Genomic DNA, 17,043 nt, shown 5'->3' with positions numbered 1-17,043 from the left:
ATTATGGTCTCTGAGCCTTACACTTTTAAATAATCTGTGGGCCTCAGAAAAAATATTAAAGGAAGTTTAGCAGTACAAAGCTAGTAGTCTAGTGGTCAGCTTTCTGCTCCGTTGGAAAGCCATATTTTAGTTATATCAGGTGGTTACTCTATCTTTGGGGGATCTGATGCTTTCTTCTGGCCCCCACGGCACTCATGTTCATGTCCAAACAGACACAAATATGCATAATTTAAAGTACAACATTTTAAATCCACATAACTAACTGAAAATGAAAACACAGAATACTAAAATGTTGAGGACTATCTAGAGAACTTCTGGAGGAACTGTATTGCATTCAATCTTAAATTACAAAAAAAAAAAAAGGTCTGGGATTTCGAGATGGCTTAGCAAGTGCCTTTGTTAGGCTTTCCATTGCTGTGGTCACACACCATGACCAAAAAGTAAGTTGGGGAAGAAAGGGTTTCTTTGGCTTAGACTTCTATATCACCGTTCATCATCAAAGAAAGTCAGGACAAGAATTCAAGCAGTGAAGGAACCTGGAGGCAGAATGCAGAGGCCATGGAGGAGTGCTGCTTACTGGCCAGCAGTTCCCATGACTTGCCCAGACTGCTTTCTTTAGAACCCAGGACCACCAGCCCAGGGATGACACAACTCAGAATGGGCTGGGCCTTTTCCCACCAATCTCAAAATAAGAAAATGCCCTACAGGCTTGCCTGCAACCCAAAGTTATGGAAGCATTTTCTCATTAACATTCCTTCCTCTTAGATAACTTAAGCTTGTGTCAAATTGACATAAAGCTATACCAGCACAGCAGACAAAGGCACCTGCTCCCAAAGTTGACAGCCTGACCTCAATCCCAAGAACTGACATGGTAGGAAGAGAGAACTGTCCCCCACACATTGACTTTTGACCTACCTGTGTGTGCACATACGGAGAATAAATGTTTTTGATAAGAATGAAAAAAGGTCCCAAGTTAGTAGCCATAGCTTACACTTTCAGAAAGAAGAACAAATATAACCCAGAGCAGCAAAAGAAAAAAGAAAATAAAAAGCAGAAATTAAGGAACTTTAAAATGGAAAAAGAGTAGAGGAAAGCAATGAAACCAAAAGAACCTTTTGTTTCTCTTTTCAGATTAATTGATAATTTTCTAGGAATGTTGACCAAAGAGAGAAGACATGGGTTATAAATACCAAGGATGGAAAGGGGTGCAAAATTCAGATGATACGAAGTGATACTAGAATGGTACAGACAATCCCATAAATTTGATGGCTTAGGTAAAAAGAACAAATTCCTTGAAAGATACAGACTACCAGAAAATTACTCAGTTGACCTGAATGCTAAATAAAGAAATTGAATTCCTCATTTTAAAGGCTTCCAAAGTAGAAATTTCAGACCTAGATGGTTTCACTGGCAAACTCTATCAAGCATTTAAGGAGGAGTTAATAGCAGTTCTTCACAATTTCAGGAAAAAAAAATTCTCTTTTTATTATGCGGCATTCATAATAAGGCATTGTAAGAAAAAATAATCGTAAACTAGTATTTTTCATTTATTTATTAAGTTAATCTCTTTATAGCCTGATTCCAGCCTCCTCCCTCCTCTCCTCCCAATCATGCCCTCCCCCTCTACACATACACACACTCATTCCTTCTCCTTTTTCTCAGAAGAGGGGAGGCCCTCAAAGGTTATCAACCCACCCAAGTCATGGGAGGATTAAACCCATCGTCTCCCACTGTGGCTAGACAAGGCAGCCCAGCTGGGGGGAAGAGATCTAGTGGCAGGCAACAGAATTAGAGACAGCCAGCCCCTACTCCCATTGTTCAGGAACCCACATGTTGACTACACTGCACATCTGTTACATATGTATAGGGAGGGGGTCTAGGTCCAACCCTTGCATGCTCTTTGGTTGGTTGTTCACTCCCTGTGAGCCCCAGAGGGCCCACGTTAGTTGACTCTAGTGCCCATGACCTCTCCAGCTCCCTCAATCCTTCCTCCCACTCTTCCACAGAATTCTCCTAGCTCTGCCTGTTGTTTGGCTGTGGGTCTCTGCATCTGTTTTCATCTGCTACTGGATGAAGCCTCTCAGAAGGCATTGATGCTAGGTTCCTTTCTGCAGTCATAGCACAATATCATTAAGAGTGACAGGGGTTTGTCTCTCTCCAATGGGGTGGGTCTGAAGTTGGGCCAGTCATTGGTATGCCATTCCCTCAATCTCTGCTCTATCTTTAGCCCTACACTTCTTGTAGGCAAGACAAATTTTGGGTCTAAATAAACTAGTATTCTTCATAGACTCTCGCTCTCTAGACACAGAAACTCTTAAGAGTATATTGGCAGAAAAGTTTGTCACTGTATAAAAAGGATCAGGCAGTTTCATTTTAGGAATGCAAAGGAGATTCTGTATTTGAAAATTAATCAACATAAATCATCATATTAGCAGAGTATGACATTTCATGATAAAAACAAACAAACAAAAGCCTATGAGTAGAATAGAAAAAAAAAATAACCAAAGGACATCCACAAAATTGCAACACACAGCACTCATCTTTGACCAATGTATGAAACTACTCAGTACTTACTTGTCTTTCATTACCATTCACATTCACTATGACATTGGAATTCCTAGCCAATGGAGTTAAAAAAGAAGAAAATAAGGAAGGAAGAAAATTAGTTTCTATTCATAGCAGATAGTTTTCCATACTAAAAGGATAAAGAACCCATCTAAACAAACAGCACTGGTGCACATACAACACAAAGGGACTGTCAGTGAGTTCAGTAAGGTCAGAGTACAAAGCCAATATGGTAGTCTGTTGCATTATCCAACAATGAGCAAATAGAATTTAAAGTTTAAAAAAGCACACATATATACCAAAAAAGGAAAAAAAAAAAACAGCTAAGTGCAAATATCAGAAAAATATTTTCATAGTCTCTGTACTGAAAGCAACAAAAGTCTAATACAAGAAAACAGATGTCTTAAATGAAGAGAAAAGTGCATCATGTTAATGTAATCAAATTCATTAAAAAACATTAAACTTAATTCATATTTATATTTTATGCTCAAAATAGATCATGGACTCAGAGTTAATATGTGAAATTGCAAAAGTTACAGGAGAAAAACCATACAGTAGTAATGTGTGATCCATAAAGGAAGGATATACACATTAGAATTAACAGAAGTTTAAAGTTGGTCTATAAAAGAAAGGCTCTATTCAAAGAATAAAAGGGCACTGACAAATTAAGAGAAAATATTTGCAAATCATATATCCAGATAAAGGGTGTATGCCTGAATTATATTTTAAAGAACTCTTGAAGCTAAAAAAAACACACTCCAACTTTTAAAATAAGTACAAGATCATTTTTTAGAGCCTGCTTGAGAATGTTGGTTTAGTGTTCATTGTATGAGTTAGTAGAAGTCAGGCTGTCACCAATCAGAGATTTTCTGTGTATATGCAACTTAACATCATGTGTTTGTAATTCTGTTTGTTAAGAATTCCTTAGAGTAATTTCATCGAGTAGGTGAGTGTGCCTGCTGCTCTGATTGTGGTATTTAAACAGCCTTCTCTAATTCAAAACGAAGGGCTCCTTGGGGAAGTGATAGGTTGTAGAACTGGTGTAGGGAAGCACAAGATTAGCCAGAGGGACCAAAGATTAAATATGTAGTTATCAAAAGGTTACAGGGACCAGTCTTTCAAAAAGATATCCCAGTTTGCCTAAACTAGAAAAACTTAAATTACAGTAGTTTGAGATCATAACCCAAGGAATAAAAAATGTTGGCTCCATCATTCATACAAATATGATTGAATAAATAATGAAGTAGTGACACCTCCTCATTAGGTAGCAGATCTGATTAGTAAATTTGGAAGAATAAAAACAATAGGAAAGCTGGGTTTTAAAACATGCCTTTATTCCCAGCTCTCAGGAGGCAGAAGCAAGCAGATCTCTGAGTTGGAGGCCAGCCTTGTTCCCAAAGTGAGTTCCAGTTGCAAGACAGCCAGGGCTACAACAACGAATCCCTGTCTTGAAAAACAAAAACAAAAGAAAGGAAAAAAGCTGTAGAATAGCATAGCACAGCCACAACTATTGTAGGCAAGCCAGTAAATAAATGCTGCAGGTGGTGGGCAGACATTTAAAGTGAAGCACGTTGTCTACACACCCTCAAATTGTCTTTCCCTAAATATGTATTTTTACAAAGAGGAAAATTGTGCTTTTACAGTATAAAATTTTGGAGGACATTACCTTAATTTAGGTAACTAGCTTAGCATCACTAGTAGTAAAATAAAAAAAAAGACATCTGCCTTCTTATAAGGTCAGGTATTCTTCCAAAAGTTTATGCCCATCATTCCACCAGGACTGGGTGGGATCTAAGTGGAGTGCAAAGCTTTCCTAATGCAGTCAGTAGTCTCAGAAGTTTCTTTGGGATGTTACTTTTAGAAAGCTGGGCAAGGTGTGGGACATGCTCTTAGCAGGTGCTGTCTGATTGCCATGCTTTAAAAAGGTTACAACACAAATATGCATGACAAAAAAAGTATGCCTGAAAAGAGCAGCCACTTAGCTTGGCTCCTTGAGCACCTTGCAGATAGGCCTGCTAGGAGCTTTCAGAAATTAAAAAAATATTCACTTAAGGCACAGAAGCATGTGTGTTAGAATGACCCAAACTACATGTGGAAACTGCTTAGTAAAATCATATCTAGTTACAGAACGAAACGAAACCATGAACCCCCGTGGAAAATGAAAAATTTGTCCTATAATCTGTTTATACCATTATCCCTGAAGTAATCATAAACACAAGTGTCTGACATTATCTTGATGTCTGTCTTGTAAATTGAAGATACTGAAATAAATGTTAACTGAGTAGCTGAACTATATTTGCCCACTTGTGTGTTAAGTACTTGTTTTTTTGGCTAAATGATCAAAACCATCCTCCTCTTTCACTCATTCATTTGCAGAGAAAGATGCTTTAAGATTATGACTCTAAGAGTGAGGCTTAGGACAGTTCACAAGTAGGAAGAAACTTGACTTAGTTAAGTAAAATGGAAAATAACAGTGAGCAGAGTGTTTCTAGCATATTAATGTTTCGTAACTGCTTAAAAGAAAAGTTTCTCCTTTTCTCACATGTTTTCTCACATGTTTCATTCATTTTTTACTATCTGTAAATTTTAACAGTTCATTTCTTTTCCAGTCTTTGTTTTCGTATGCAAGGTCTTACTCTACTAAGTTAGTTTTATTCTTGTAGATAATGTTATTTGCAAATAGTAAACATATTTTTACTCAAAACTATAGTATGTATTAGCAAACGTGTTGTGTTTTATAACAACCTGTTGGCCACAGGGAAAATAAAGCACACAACAGTTTCCAAACAGCAGAGTCTGGTAGATGTGTGGCCAGGTAGTAATGCAGGGATTAAAATGTCTGAGTGCACAGTGTTGCGGCCCCGAGCACTGGCTGTATGTAGCAGAGGCCCATGGAAGAAAAAGTAGAGGGAGGTGGGATCCGGAGGTGGGTGGGCTTTAAATCCTTGACTAAAGAACTTAAAAGGGTTTTCTGTTATTTTTCACAATCAACCATAATAAAAACGCAGGTAATACACATCGTTTGTTCTGATTATAAACTCTGTAAAGTTCCAAACAGCTACTAGAATCCAGTTGTCATGCTTTTCTAAAGAAAGATCTTATTGCAAGTTCCAGCAGTCTTAGTTAACTCTCTTATCCCTCTTATGTGCTGAGTACAGTCGGAGGAAGAGGAATTGGAGTTGGTGAGTGTGGTTTCCTGCTTGAAGGGAGTTGAAAAATATATAAAAGTACTAATTATTTTAATGTTTTCATCTAACCTTTGTTTCATTGTTACAAAGATATTTTTCTGTGTTTTTCACTATCCAGACATTTTTAAGCAAGAAATTCATGTACTGGTACTATTGATCCTAGTTTTTATGTTTATTTTTGTGTATATATTGGTCTATTTTATTTGAAAGGGGAGGGAGGAGACATTGAAACAGCCCATAAAGACAATAGCTGTCCATGAACACAGGACACTTCAAGCTTTTTCTTCTAAGGAAATACACAAAATACCTTATGTGGCTCTCCAAATTATTCAAGTATTTTTAGAAAATGACTTCACCATCAGAGTCCCTCAGATTGTAACACAGAATCTTGTGTTATGTTTCTTTCTTTCAAAAAGATTACATCATTTTGGTGAGGTCACCTTTTTTCAGAGTTGGGATTATTTCATCCTGCATGAGACAGTCTGAACCACAAGGGGGTTCCCTGTTTACAGAAAGATGTGTCTGTAATTGAGCGTGCACACATTTACTGCTTATCAGGAAATGTTTGATTCTTAAAAGCAGCTGATAGGTATTTTTCCAAAACATTTTTTGTTGTCTTTTCCTCTGGAAAATAAGTGTGACTAAAAATAACTTAGCTTTTTGTTGGGAACTAAAACCCAAACACAACAGATGTCATCATACGCATTCCAAGTCAGTTGCTAATTAGATTACTGGTTTAAGGGGAATAAAAACTTGTAAGTGTTCAGGTTTTAAACATGGACACAGGTTAGGAGTGCATGAAAGCATGGGGTATAAAGGCATCAACTGTTTTCATTTACTTATTATTACATGTTTATGCATGCTAGTGTGATTTGCACAGTTTGTTTTCTTTTTAAATAAGGTTATCTGTTCTTTAGCCTTAAAATAAGAGATGGTCTTTTATTTGCTCTGTGCTTGCTTGTTTTAGATGTTATTTTGTATTGATATCTAACACATTCATTGATTAGTTATAAATGTGATGCTAGATTACACAATGACTATCTTTGGGGGAAAATGCTTTAGTTAAGCATACTATTAATGGTTGCATTATGGTTCAAACTGAAATAATTTGTCTTATAGTAGACTTTACTCTTTCCCTTAAATAGTTGTCCTAACTGCTTTCCTTAATTATCTAGCACTGTGTTGCCCTCTAGTGGTTCTGAAACTCAGTTATTCATGGAACACACTGCTGCAGAGATTTGGTGGGCAGAACCAATATAATGAAGTACCATTGGTACCTCAGTCTTTGAAGTCATATCAGGAAGTTGCCATAAAGATGAAGACTGAAGTGGAGATAGCCTACACCAAGCCAACTCAATAACTAAGTTATTTTTTTTTTTTCACCTAGTTTGGTTTGAGACCAAATTAAGTCCAGAGTAAACCCCTTACTCAAAAAGTCATTGAAATTGTTGACTCAGTACTGAGACTAAGATGTGTCTCCACCTGTCAGCCAGTAGATGAAAGCATATGACTTTCTACCTCTTTTGAAATATCATGTAACTGCAGAATCTCAGAGATAGTTTCTGAGTGTGTTGTAATGTGCAAATCATAAAACTAAGATCACTAAAAACTGTAGTCATTCACGTTCTTTAAAAATTGAAGCTAATTCAGACTCTAACAGTTAAATCAATTGAAAATGCAAAGCAGAACCAGAAATGTAGTCCACTAGAACTTAGAAAGTTATTTAGAGTACTTTGTGCCCTAAAATAATCATTAAGGCTCTGATCCAAAGTGAAGGGAAAGAAAGGAGCCCAGTTACTGGGCTGTATTGAGGACTTTCCTGGTAAATGCGAGGCTATAAAGACTCTGTTAGAAGCCTCACACTTCTAGAATAATTTTACCTCATTACAGTTTTAGTGGGGTGGCAGTGGAACAGAAGGAATATAAATATATTTGTTTTAATCACCAGTAATGTAAAATTTTAATTGTAGAGTCTGGGGACAGTAAGAATGCTGTCTTGGGCTCATTTCTAATACATTGCTCTGATTGTAAGTAGGGGTGTCGCAAGCCAGGCAGGACTGACATGTCTGACTCCCCTCAGAAACAAATTAGGGTTCAGAGAAGTGAAGAGAATTTTCAGTCAATGACTAAAGCTTGGGTGGCATATCTGCACATTATATAGTATTTCAGACGTCCTATAAGAAGATGTATAGGAAATACAAACAAGCCTAAAAGAAACTGGAGTCTAGATCTTCCTCAGAGACCACCTTTTAGGCATTCACATTTAGCCAGAGGCCTTTATTTATCTCACAGCTTTCTGAAAATAGTGGTAGAGAAAATGTAGCCTCATTCAGACTTTCAGTTGTGACATCGAGCCCCTAAAATACCAGTCACCAGGTTATAACTTTATTCGTAAAAAACAAATTATAGTTGCCCATTAGCTTTCTTGTATACAAACTATGGGATATCTTCTGTTCTCTGATCCTTGATCTTGGAAAATGTCAGCTTTAGGTCAATGTGAAAAGAAAAAAAGAAAAAAAAAAAAAACTAACTGTCTTACACCTATACATGGAAGACAGGGCTATCCTAAAACAAACAGCTTTATCATTTAAGAGTTGACTTGTTTTGTTTTTGTTTTTGTTTTTGCCAGGCACAGGCAGTCCTTTAATCCCAACAGTCAGGAAGCAGAGGCAGGTAGATCTGTGAGTTTAAGGCAAACCTGGTCTACATAGCACGTTCCAGGCCAAGCCAGGGCTACATAGACCTTGTCTAGGGAGGGAAGGGGAGAGGAAAGGGGGGGAGAGAGAGAAAGAGAGAGAGAGAGACACTAGGACTTGGCTAAGGTACTACTATGCAGATACCTATTCAGTCAGTGTTTACTAGCCCATTTACAGCGCTTTGAAAAGTACTTATTTAAAAACTTGAATCCTTCCCTTTCAAAGAACTGGGAGACCAGAAGGATACAGATCTGAATGAATGTACTGTTAAACCTAGGTCCCCTGCAGGGTGAGCAGGAGAGAGACTAGAACACAGCCTGCATGGAATAAGTCACCACCTTGAACATTAGCTTATGAGGCCTGCAAAGGAAGTAGATTTCATTCTTGTGCTCTTAGATTTATAATCTCATGTATACAAATGACTGCTGCTGCCATAAGCCATTTAAAACCTACACAGACTTCATTTAATGTAGCTTGACAATACTTGTGATGACATCAAGTCCTCATTAAGCTATCACACAGGTGTTACTGCCCATAAGGTAAGTTTCTATTTTAAGACAATGAGTCTGGCATTAAAATGCTGCATTTTTAAAGGGGGAAATGGATAATTAATATAAAAGCAGATCTTTTAAAATTCAATATTTATTTATTCCCATTAATATCTTTAAGGTTTTCATATCACAGTTTCAAGAAATAATGACATTCACATAAAATTGTGAAAAGTGTCACATTTAAATTGAAAGTTATTTTTAAAATACTCAGTCTGAAACTATATACCACATAATTACACTTAATCTTTTTTTGATCTCTCATAGAATGCCCAAAGGATAAGCAGTTCTCAAGCTACTCAGCCTCTTGCCACCCCTGTAGTGTCTGTGACAACTCCAAGCTTGCCTCCGCAGGGACTGGTGTACTCAGCAATGCCGACAGCCTACAACACTGGTGAGCCATCTCTGGGGCTTTTTCCCGGACTCTATTCTTACCATCTTCTAAACAAGGTGTACTTTTGTAATCTTTTTAGTGTGATGATTGAAATATTACCTCCTTTTTTTTTTTGTTTTAAATTTAAATGTATGTATTTTTAAGTGCTAAACCTTTAAAAACTTACATAAGAGGAATTGATAATAGAGTGAAGCAAGTTATTTCTCAAATTCTTTTACTGCTCTTTGGGGGCAGAGGAGGTTGAGACAGGATTTCTCTACGGACAGCCCTGGGTGTCTTGGAACTCATTCTGTACACCAGGCTGGCCTCAAACTTAGAGACTCCTTTCACTGCCTCCCGACTGCTGGGATCAGAGGCATGTGCCACCATGTGACATTTTACTAATTCTTGAGAAAGAAGCAAGTAGCTATTGTTAAGTATGGCACACATTCAGCCAAGAAATATAGGAGCCAAAAGCTCAGGTATTTTTATGAAGTCTTTCATTGTACAAGTGTCTTGTTCTTCCTCACATTTGGAATCGGGTTGTTTGTCGTTATGCTGTAAACCTGCTTTGTGAAAGGGCAAAGGTCACTTAGGGGTGTGGAAGGTGCTTCACTGTGGCGGTCTGTGTTATTTGTACCTGTGGAGGAAAATGATCACTTTGCTCATTCCTCCCTACAGCCAAGTCACTCTGCTGCTGAGAAGAGGCTTTCATTCGTTTGTGTTTTTAGACTTTTCATCTTAAAATACTCTTAAGACAGAGGATTGTTAATGAAAGTTTTAGGAGGAGCTGAGTGGTGGTGGCACACATTTTCAATTCCAGCAGATCAGGTAGACGGATCTCTTGAGTTCAGTGCTAGCCTAGTCTACAGAGTGAGTTCCAGGACAGCCAGGGCTGCACAGAGAAGCCCTGTCTTGAAAAACAACAACAACCATGCATGCATGCATGCATGTGTACATACATACACACATACATACGTACATGGAAGAAAGTAAGTTTAGGAGGGGGTCGTCACTGCTGGGCAGATGGACCATATGGAGAACTGGTAAGCACTCAGTTCCCCATAGGTTTACCTTCTAAACCAGGCGGGACACACATGTGTCCAAATACCTGTGGCTCCAGGAAAGCAGTAAATTGCACCTTGTCTGTGGTTCAGAGGCTGCAGTGCAAGGAGGTCACTCTTTTGTGATGCTCATAAGGGAACTGTAGTAGAGATCACCTAATTTTAGACCAGAGTAAATGCTTTGGCACCAGCACTAAAACTGCAGTGTGGAGCTACCTGGAGGGAGAAGCACTTTATACATGTGATTGGCACTTTAATTCCAAGGGCTAGTTCTTTTCAAACAGCAACAAGTTGGTAATGGGCTTGTTGACAAAGAAAGCCTGGGGGATGTCCTTTAGCTTCCCAGGCATTGGTATGAAAAAAGGCACTGCTCCAGTCTGTCAGATGCTTAGTAGCCTGTGACTTTTCGCCCATTATTTGTGTCTTCACAGACGTAATTCCAGAAAAGGCCAGAGCTTAAGCACTTACAGAAATTCAGTTAGACTGCATCAGTCACTTGCTGCATAAGAGATTCTGAGTTAAGGGTATATCTTTTTTCCAGATGAGATAGTCACAGCTTAGCTGGTGAGGATATGTAGGGAAGGCTCACATTGTTGAAGTTTCTAGTTTGTACTCTGAAGTTGAGAAGACAGGAAAGGAGGGAGCTTGAGAGGTCAGATGCTCAGAAGGGTAAAACTGAGGAATCTGTGTTTGGATTTGGTGTCAGATTGAGATTGCAATGTAACATATGGCTCATTGCAGGCATTCCAGTACACTTGAAATTCTACTCAAATATATTTTTAGAAACCCCATTAATTTCTGAAGAATCTATATATGTATAAGCATTTTAAAATACTGTATACATATATTTTACAAAGTCCCCAAGGATTTACCAAAATACTAAAAGTGGAGCGAGCCTCCCATAAAGTCATGTGACTGTCTCTCTAAACATTAGTCTCATTCGAAGGTCACTTTTACTATCCTTCTTAGAATGGCTGTTTTGTTTAATTTTGCCACATTATTGTATATATTGTTTTTCTTTCTGTATATAATTAGTGTCATGCTCACCATGCCAGGCAGAAGATAGAAGGATGGATAAAGGAGCAACTTTTTGAAATAGCCTGTGAATCCCATAGACACTTCTGATGCTCATCAGTAGCATTATTGCAGCTTCAGAATGTATGGACATGTCTGACATTTACCCTAACAGGCGCTATAAATAGAGTGTGTGTTCAGTGGAACTGCGGTCTGGAAAGAGAAGAAAAGTAGCTCTGGGAAGACCTGTTTCTATGGTGCCAGGGCCTGTCTGTCTTCAAGGACACAGGCAGGAGGTTACCAGGCAGAACAAGGCGATTGTCACAGGCAGGGCAGTTAGACTTGAGATGGAGAAGTAGGAGTGTGTTAGGTATGTTACAGAACATCACTATCATATTTGTTATCTTCCAAAATGTCATTTTGGCTCTAGTCATAGGAAATGTCTCTGTGGTTAAGACTTGGTGCTGTAGAGGACTGAAATTCAGACCCCAGCACCCACTTCAGGTGGCTCATAACTGCCTGTAACTCCAGCTGTGGGAGAGTCTAGAACCCTCTTCTGGCTTCTGTGGGAACCTTTACTCATGTGTACAGATACACACATAATTAAAGTAATAAAAACCAAATTTTGATTTTTTTTTAAATGAATGCCAGTAAGTTATAGAGAGGTAGTATAGTATCCAAGTACTCGTTTACTGGTGCCTGGGACTAGAGTAGTAAGATTACACTGGCGAGACAGCAAATGGAATTGACCAGACTGAGTTGTTGATAACACAAGTAAGAGCACAGCAAAGAGGAATGTTAACACTCAGTTTCCTGGCAGGAGCCATTGGGTACGTTGGTGCAGCTTACCAAGAGAGAAAGAACAGCTTTTAGCAGAACATGAGTTCAGTTGCGTATACCAGAATTAAGGTGTTTGTAGAGATGGCCATGCGGCACATGTCAGGTGGGCCACTGGGCAGACCAAGAAGTCAAAATAGAATTGTGGACAGGCATCGTGCTGAGACTCTGTGCATGTCAAGTATGAAAAGATAGTCCCATAGAAACCTGAATGCCAATGGCACTGTCTCAACTCAGCCTTTTTTTTTTTTTCTTAAAAAAATATTAATGCAGTAGGAGGACCAACTATGTTAAATACCTTTCTTGCGACATGAGAAAAAAAAGTTAAAAGTAGGAGTCTTTGCCACCTTTCCTCAGAACTAAATGGAAAACCCAGGTGTTAATGCTGAACTTCAGTAAATGCATACAAGCAGTATCTAGTGTTTAATCTAAGCCTTGGTCATGGTAATTATGACTGAAGCACTTGTAGAAAATGACTTGTGTGTCATAGAAAGATGTTCATGAGTTTGAGGTGATATGTGTAGTCAGAGGTATTAAAGCAAATGTAGTTCATTGTGTTGTGGTGTTAGTTCATCTTCATTCTAAGCTTGTCACATAAGAAAGCTTCTTTGTCTTTCCTGTCCTGCTTGGCATCAAGATGTGTTGGTTCAGGTTCAGTGCAGGGTACCTCTTTTTCCCAGAGGGCAGGCATATTTATCTAGAATAGTAACTGTGTGGTAATAGTAACCTTCTTTTGTAGATTACTCTCTGACCAGTGCTGACCTGTCGGCCCTGCAAGGCTTCACCTCCCCTGGAATGCTGTCTCTGGGGCAGGCTTCAGCCTGGCAACAGCACCATCTAGGACAAGCAGCCCTCAGCTCGCTAGTGTGAGTAACTGGAAATTTCCCTGAGCTTTTGCACACAACCTATACATACTTCCTGTCAGTTTAATTTTTGCTTTGCAGGCTACCTTGAACAACTCTTCCATGATTCCTGTTTATGTAGATACAAGAAATTATTTTCTTTTCTTTTTTGTTTTTGTTTGGGTTTTTTTGTTGGTTTTACTTTTGGTTTTTTGAGACAGGGTTTCTCTGTGTAACAGCTCTAGCTGTCCTAGACTCTGCTTTATAGAGCAGGCTGGTCTTGAACTCACAGAGATCTGCCTGGCTATTACAGGTATGTGCCACATGCCCAGCAGGAGAGAAAGTATTTTCTTAACATAGCTCTAGATAGTAGCATGGATGCTGAGCAAACCAGGCATTCTTTGAAGGGATTTGGAGAACAGAACTTTTCCTTTTCAACATGGAGAATCAGATGGTATCAAGGGGATCTCAAAGCCCACATGCTGCCTGCATGTCCTGCTCACTCACTGACAGATGAATAAGCCAGTCCTTCCCAGCATCACCTGTGAGTCTGCTCCCTGAGGAAAGGTAGCTGAAAATGGTCAGGCTCATCTGCCTCTTTCCTCCTGTGCTTTGGAGAAGAGGACAGCAAGCCTTGCCCTTGCTTTCTCCCTGGATCTTTGTAGTGGAAAGGTAGGATTGAATATCCTGTGTATGAATTAAGTGCCATAGGATTCCTTTGATTATTTCTGGCCCAGTTCACAAATTTCCTCATTCATAAAAGGAATGTTCCTTATGGGCAGGGTGTGAGGCAGAGAGGATTTATGATGGTGCCCAGGAGAGACCAGACTTCCTGAATATCAGAAGGAACCAGTACAAGAGAGCATCCAGAAGAGGGAAAATATAGCACCAGTTGGTTGCTTTGTATCTGATGAGGACTGGGGCACCTTAGGCTCCTGCCCACGGTGCCCAGAGAGCAAGCAATTCCTTTCTCTTGGCTAGTGAAGGAACTGCACATGTGGATTGTAATCAGTAGTACTCTGGAGAATGTGTTATGGGTGAAAGTGCAAAGTATCTTTTGTTGTTGTCGTTTAGTTTTGTTTTTTGTTTTTCCAGACAGTGTTTCTCTATGTAGCCTTGGCTGTCCTAGAACTCACTCTGTAGACCAACCTGGCCTCGAGTTCACAGATGTCTGCCTGCCTCTGCCTCCCAAGTGCTGGGATTAAAGGCGTGTGCCACCACACCCGGCTGAGTGCAAAGTAACAAAGAACAAATGACAAGAAGCAGGAGCCTTCCACAGGGGGCCTCTGAAAGACTCTCCCCCCCAGGGTATTGAAGGAGATACTGAGACTCAGAGCCAGACTTTGGGCAGAATGGAGGAAACCTTATGGAAGAAGAGGGAGATAGATCTGGAGGGGACAGGAACTCTACAAAGAGACCAACAGAGCCAAAATATCTGGGCCCAGGGGGTCCTGAAGAAACCAATACTCCAACCAAGGACATGCATAGAGAGGACCTAAAACCCCTGCTCAGATGTAGCCCATAGACTCAGTCTCCAAGTGGGTTCCCTAGTAAGGGGTGCAGGGGTTGTCTCTGACATGAACTCAGTGTCCTCCTCTTTGATCACCTCCCCCTGGGGGTGTGCAGCCTTGCCAGGCCACTGAGGAAGACAATGCACCTAGTCCTGATGAACCATGACAGGCTAGGGTCAGATGGAAGGGGAAGGAGGTCTTCCACTGTCAGGGAACTAGGAAAAGGGCATAGGGGGAGAAGAGAGAGGGTGGGTGGAACTAGGAGGAGATGAGGGAGGGGGCTACAGCGGGGATACAAAGTGAATAAATTGTAATAAATAAATAATAAACTCCAGGAAATAAGTGGAAAGGCCTTGACGTTTAGACATAGTAGGAAATTCCCAACTCCTATACTACCCTAAGAAAGTTCCTAGCCTTTCTGAAACAACTTGTTCTTGTGAAAAAAGAGGATGACTCAATTTACGTCTTCTGGCTAATGTGTAAAGATGAGATGCCTGTCATGAGGCCCCAGTACAAAAGATACTGAAGGATGGAAGACAGGGAACAGAGGTCAAGGTCTGTGTTGTTCCTTTTTAGACAGCACCAGAATGAAAACTGTTACTTCAGAGTTGATCTTCCCAGACAGGCAATGTCTGCTGAGCTGTGTTGTATGAGTTATACACTTGTACTACGAAACTGTCTCACCTCTGTTGTTTCTCTACAGGGCTGGAGGGCAGTTATCTCAGGGTTCAAATTTATCCATTAACACCAACCAGAACATCAACATTAAGTCAGAGCCAATTTCACCTCCCCGGGATAGAATGACCCCATCAGGCTTCCAGCAGCAACAGCAGCAGCAGCAGCAACAACAGCAGCAGCAGCAACCACCGCCACAACCTCCACAGCCCCAACCCCGGCAGGAAATGGGGCGCTCCCCTGTGGACAGTCTAAGTAGCTCTAGCAGCTCCTACGATGGCAGTGACCGGGAGGATCCACGGGGTGACTTCCATTCTCCAATTGTGCTTGGCCGACCCCCAAATACTGAGGACAGAGAAAGCCCTTCTGTAAAACGAATGAGGATGGACACATGGGTGACCTAAAGTTTCCTGGTTTATGTTTGTTCTTTGTGTTACTGCAGTGAACTGCCCTACATATCTTAAGTTGGTGAATAAGGACATGAGTTCAATATATTTATATGTACATACATACATATATATCCCTTTACATATATATGTATGTGGGTGTGAGTGTGTGTATGTGTGGGTGTGTGTTGCATAAACAAAATCAGGCACTTACTGCAAATTCCTTGTAGGTCTGCAGATGTGTGTCCACACGGCAGACAAAGCACCCTGTAGAAACAGACCAGTCTGGCACTTCCTTGGACTACTTGTTTCGTAAGATAAACAGTTTTTGCAGAAAAACGTGTACCCATATATAATTCTTCCACATTAGCCTGCAGAAACCTAGGGGGCCCCCTATTTGTTTTATTTAACTGTGCGGTGACTGTAGTTACTTCAGAAAAAAAAAAAAATGCTTTGTAGAACAGAGCAGTAGAAAAGCAGGAACCAAGAAAGCAATACTGTACATAAAATGTCATTTATATTAATAACCCAACCTGGCATGGGTCTATTGCAAAGGGGTGCATGGGAAAGGGCTGTTGATATTAAACAAACAAACAGTAAACAAAAAGCCCCACACATAACTGTTTTGCACGTGCAAAAAATGTATTGGGTCAAAGAAGTGATTTTTAGCTAATAAAAAGAGAGAATAGAAAACACGCATGAAATATTCAGAAATAGCCTAGAAATATAGAGCATTAACAAAATAAATTAATATATTAAGTTATAATTGGAATATGTCAGAAGTTTCTTTTACATTCATATCTTTAAAAATTAAAGAAACTGATTTTAGGTCATGTATATTTTATATGAAAGAAAACACCCTTAATGAATTGATGACTATATATAAAATTATATCCACTACTTTTGAACACATTCTGCTGAATTATTTATATAAGCCAAAGCTGTATGTTGTAACTTTTTTTTTTTTTTTTTTTTTTTTTTTAGAGAATAGCTTTATCTTGTTTTAACTTTTTAGTTTTATTTTAAGAGGGGAGAAAAACAAAAATATCTTGCAAGCAGAACCTTGGAAAAAAAAAAGCCATGAACACTTATTATTCTATATGTAAATTAAAAGTTGAGCCAAACTTTCTGTGTATATAGCATCTTAAATATATTACCACCTTCGATGTAAGTACCTATGTATTGTATGGTCACCAGATTAAAAGTATATTTTTGTGGATTGCCGCCAATTTGGGGGGAAAGGCGAAGTCCTTAAGTAGAGTATTCACTGTTTAATATTTACTATTTTGTTAAATATACTGTACTTTGGATTTTAATTATTAGCCCAGTTTTTCAGAGGATTGT

The 17,043-nt window shown here is 39.4% G+C and overlaps 1 protein-coding gene across 3 annotated transcripts in view; it reads left to right on the top strand.

The window, feature by feature from the left end:
* The window catches only part of Mef2a (myocyte enhancer factor 2A), a 127,665-nt gene extending 111,051 nt beyond the window's left edge, over positions 1-16,614 (top strand). For 2 of the 3 annotated variants that reach the window (XM_055623098.1, XM_055623100.1), the window contains 3 exons: positions 9,265-9,391; positions 13,025-13,151; positions 15,342-16,614. In XM_055623098.1, the coding sequence (XP_055479073.1) occupies positions 9,265-9,391; positions 13,025-13,151; positions 15,342-15,717 (630 nt within the window). In that variant the 3' untranslated portion in view covers positions 15,718-16,614. The remainder of the gene's footprint in view (positions 1-9,264; positions 9,392-13,024; positions 13,152-15,341) is intronic. The other variant, XM_055623099.1, reaches the window with a different exon arrangement.
* The last annotated feature ends 429 nt before the right edge of the window (positions 16,615-17,043 follow it).

Source organism: Psammomys obesus, unplaced genomic scaffold (assembly GCF_907164565.1).
Source record: "Psammomys obesus unplaced genomic scaffold, mPsaObe1.curated_primary_1811, whole genome shotgun sequence".
NCBI lineage: Eukaryota > Metazoa > Chordata > Mammalia > Rodentia > Muridae > Psammomys > Psammomys obesus.
This window is presented reverse-complemented; position numbering and strand designations above follow the sequence as displayed.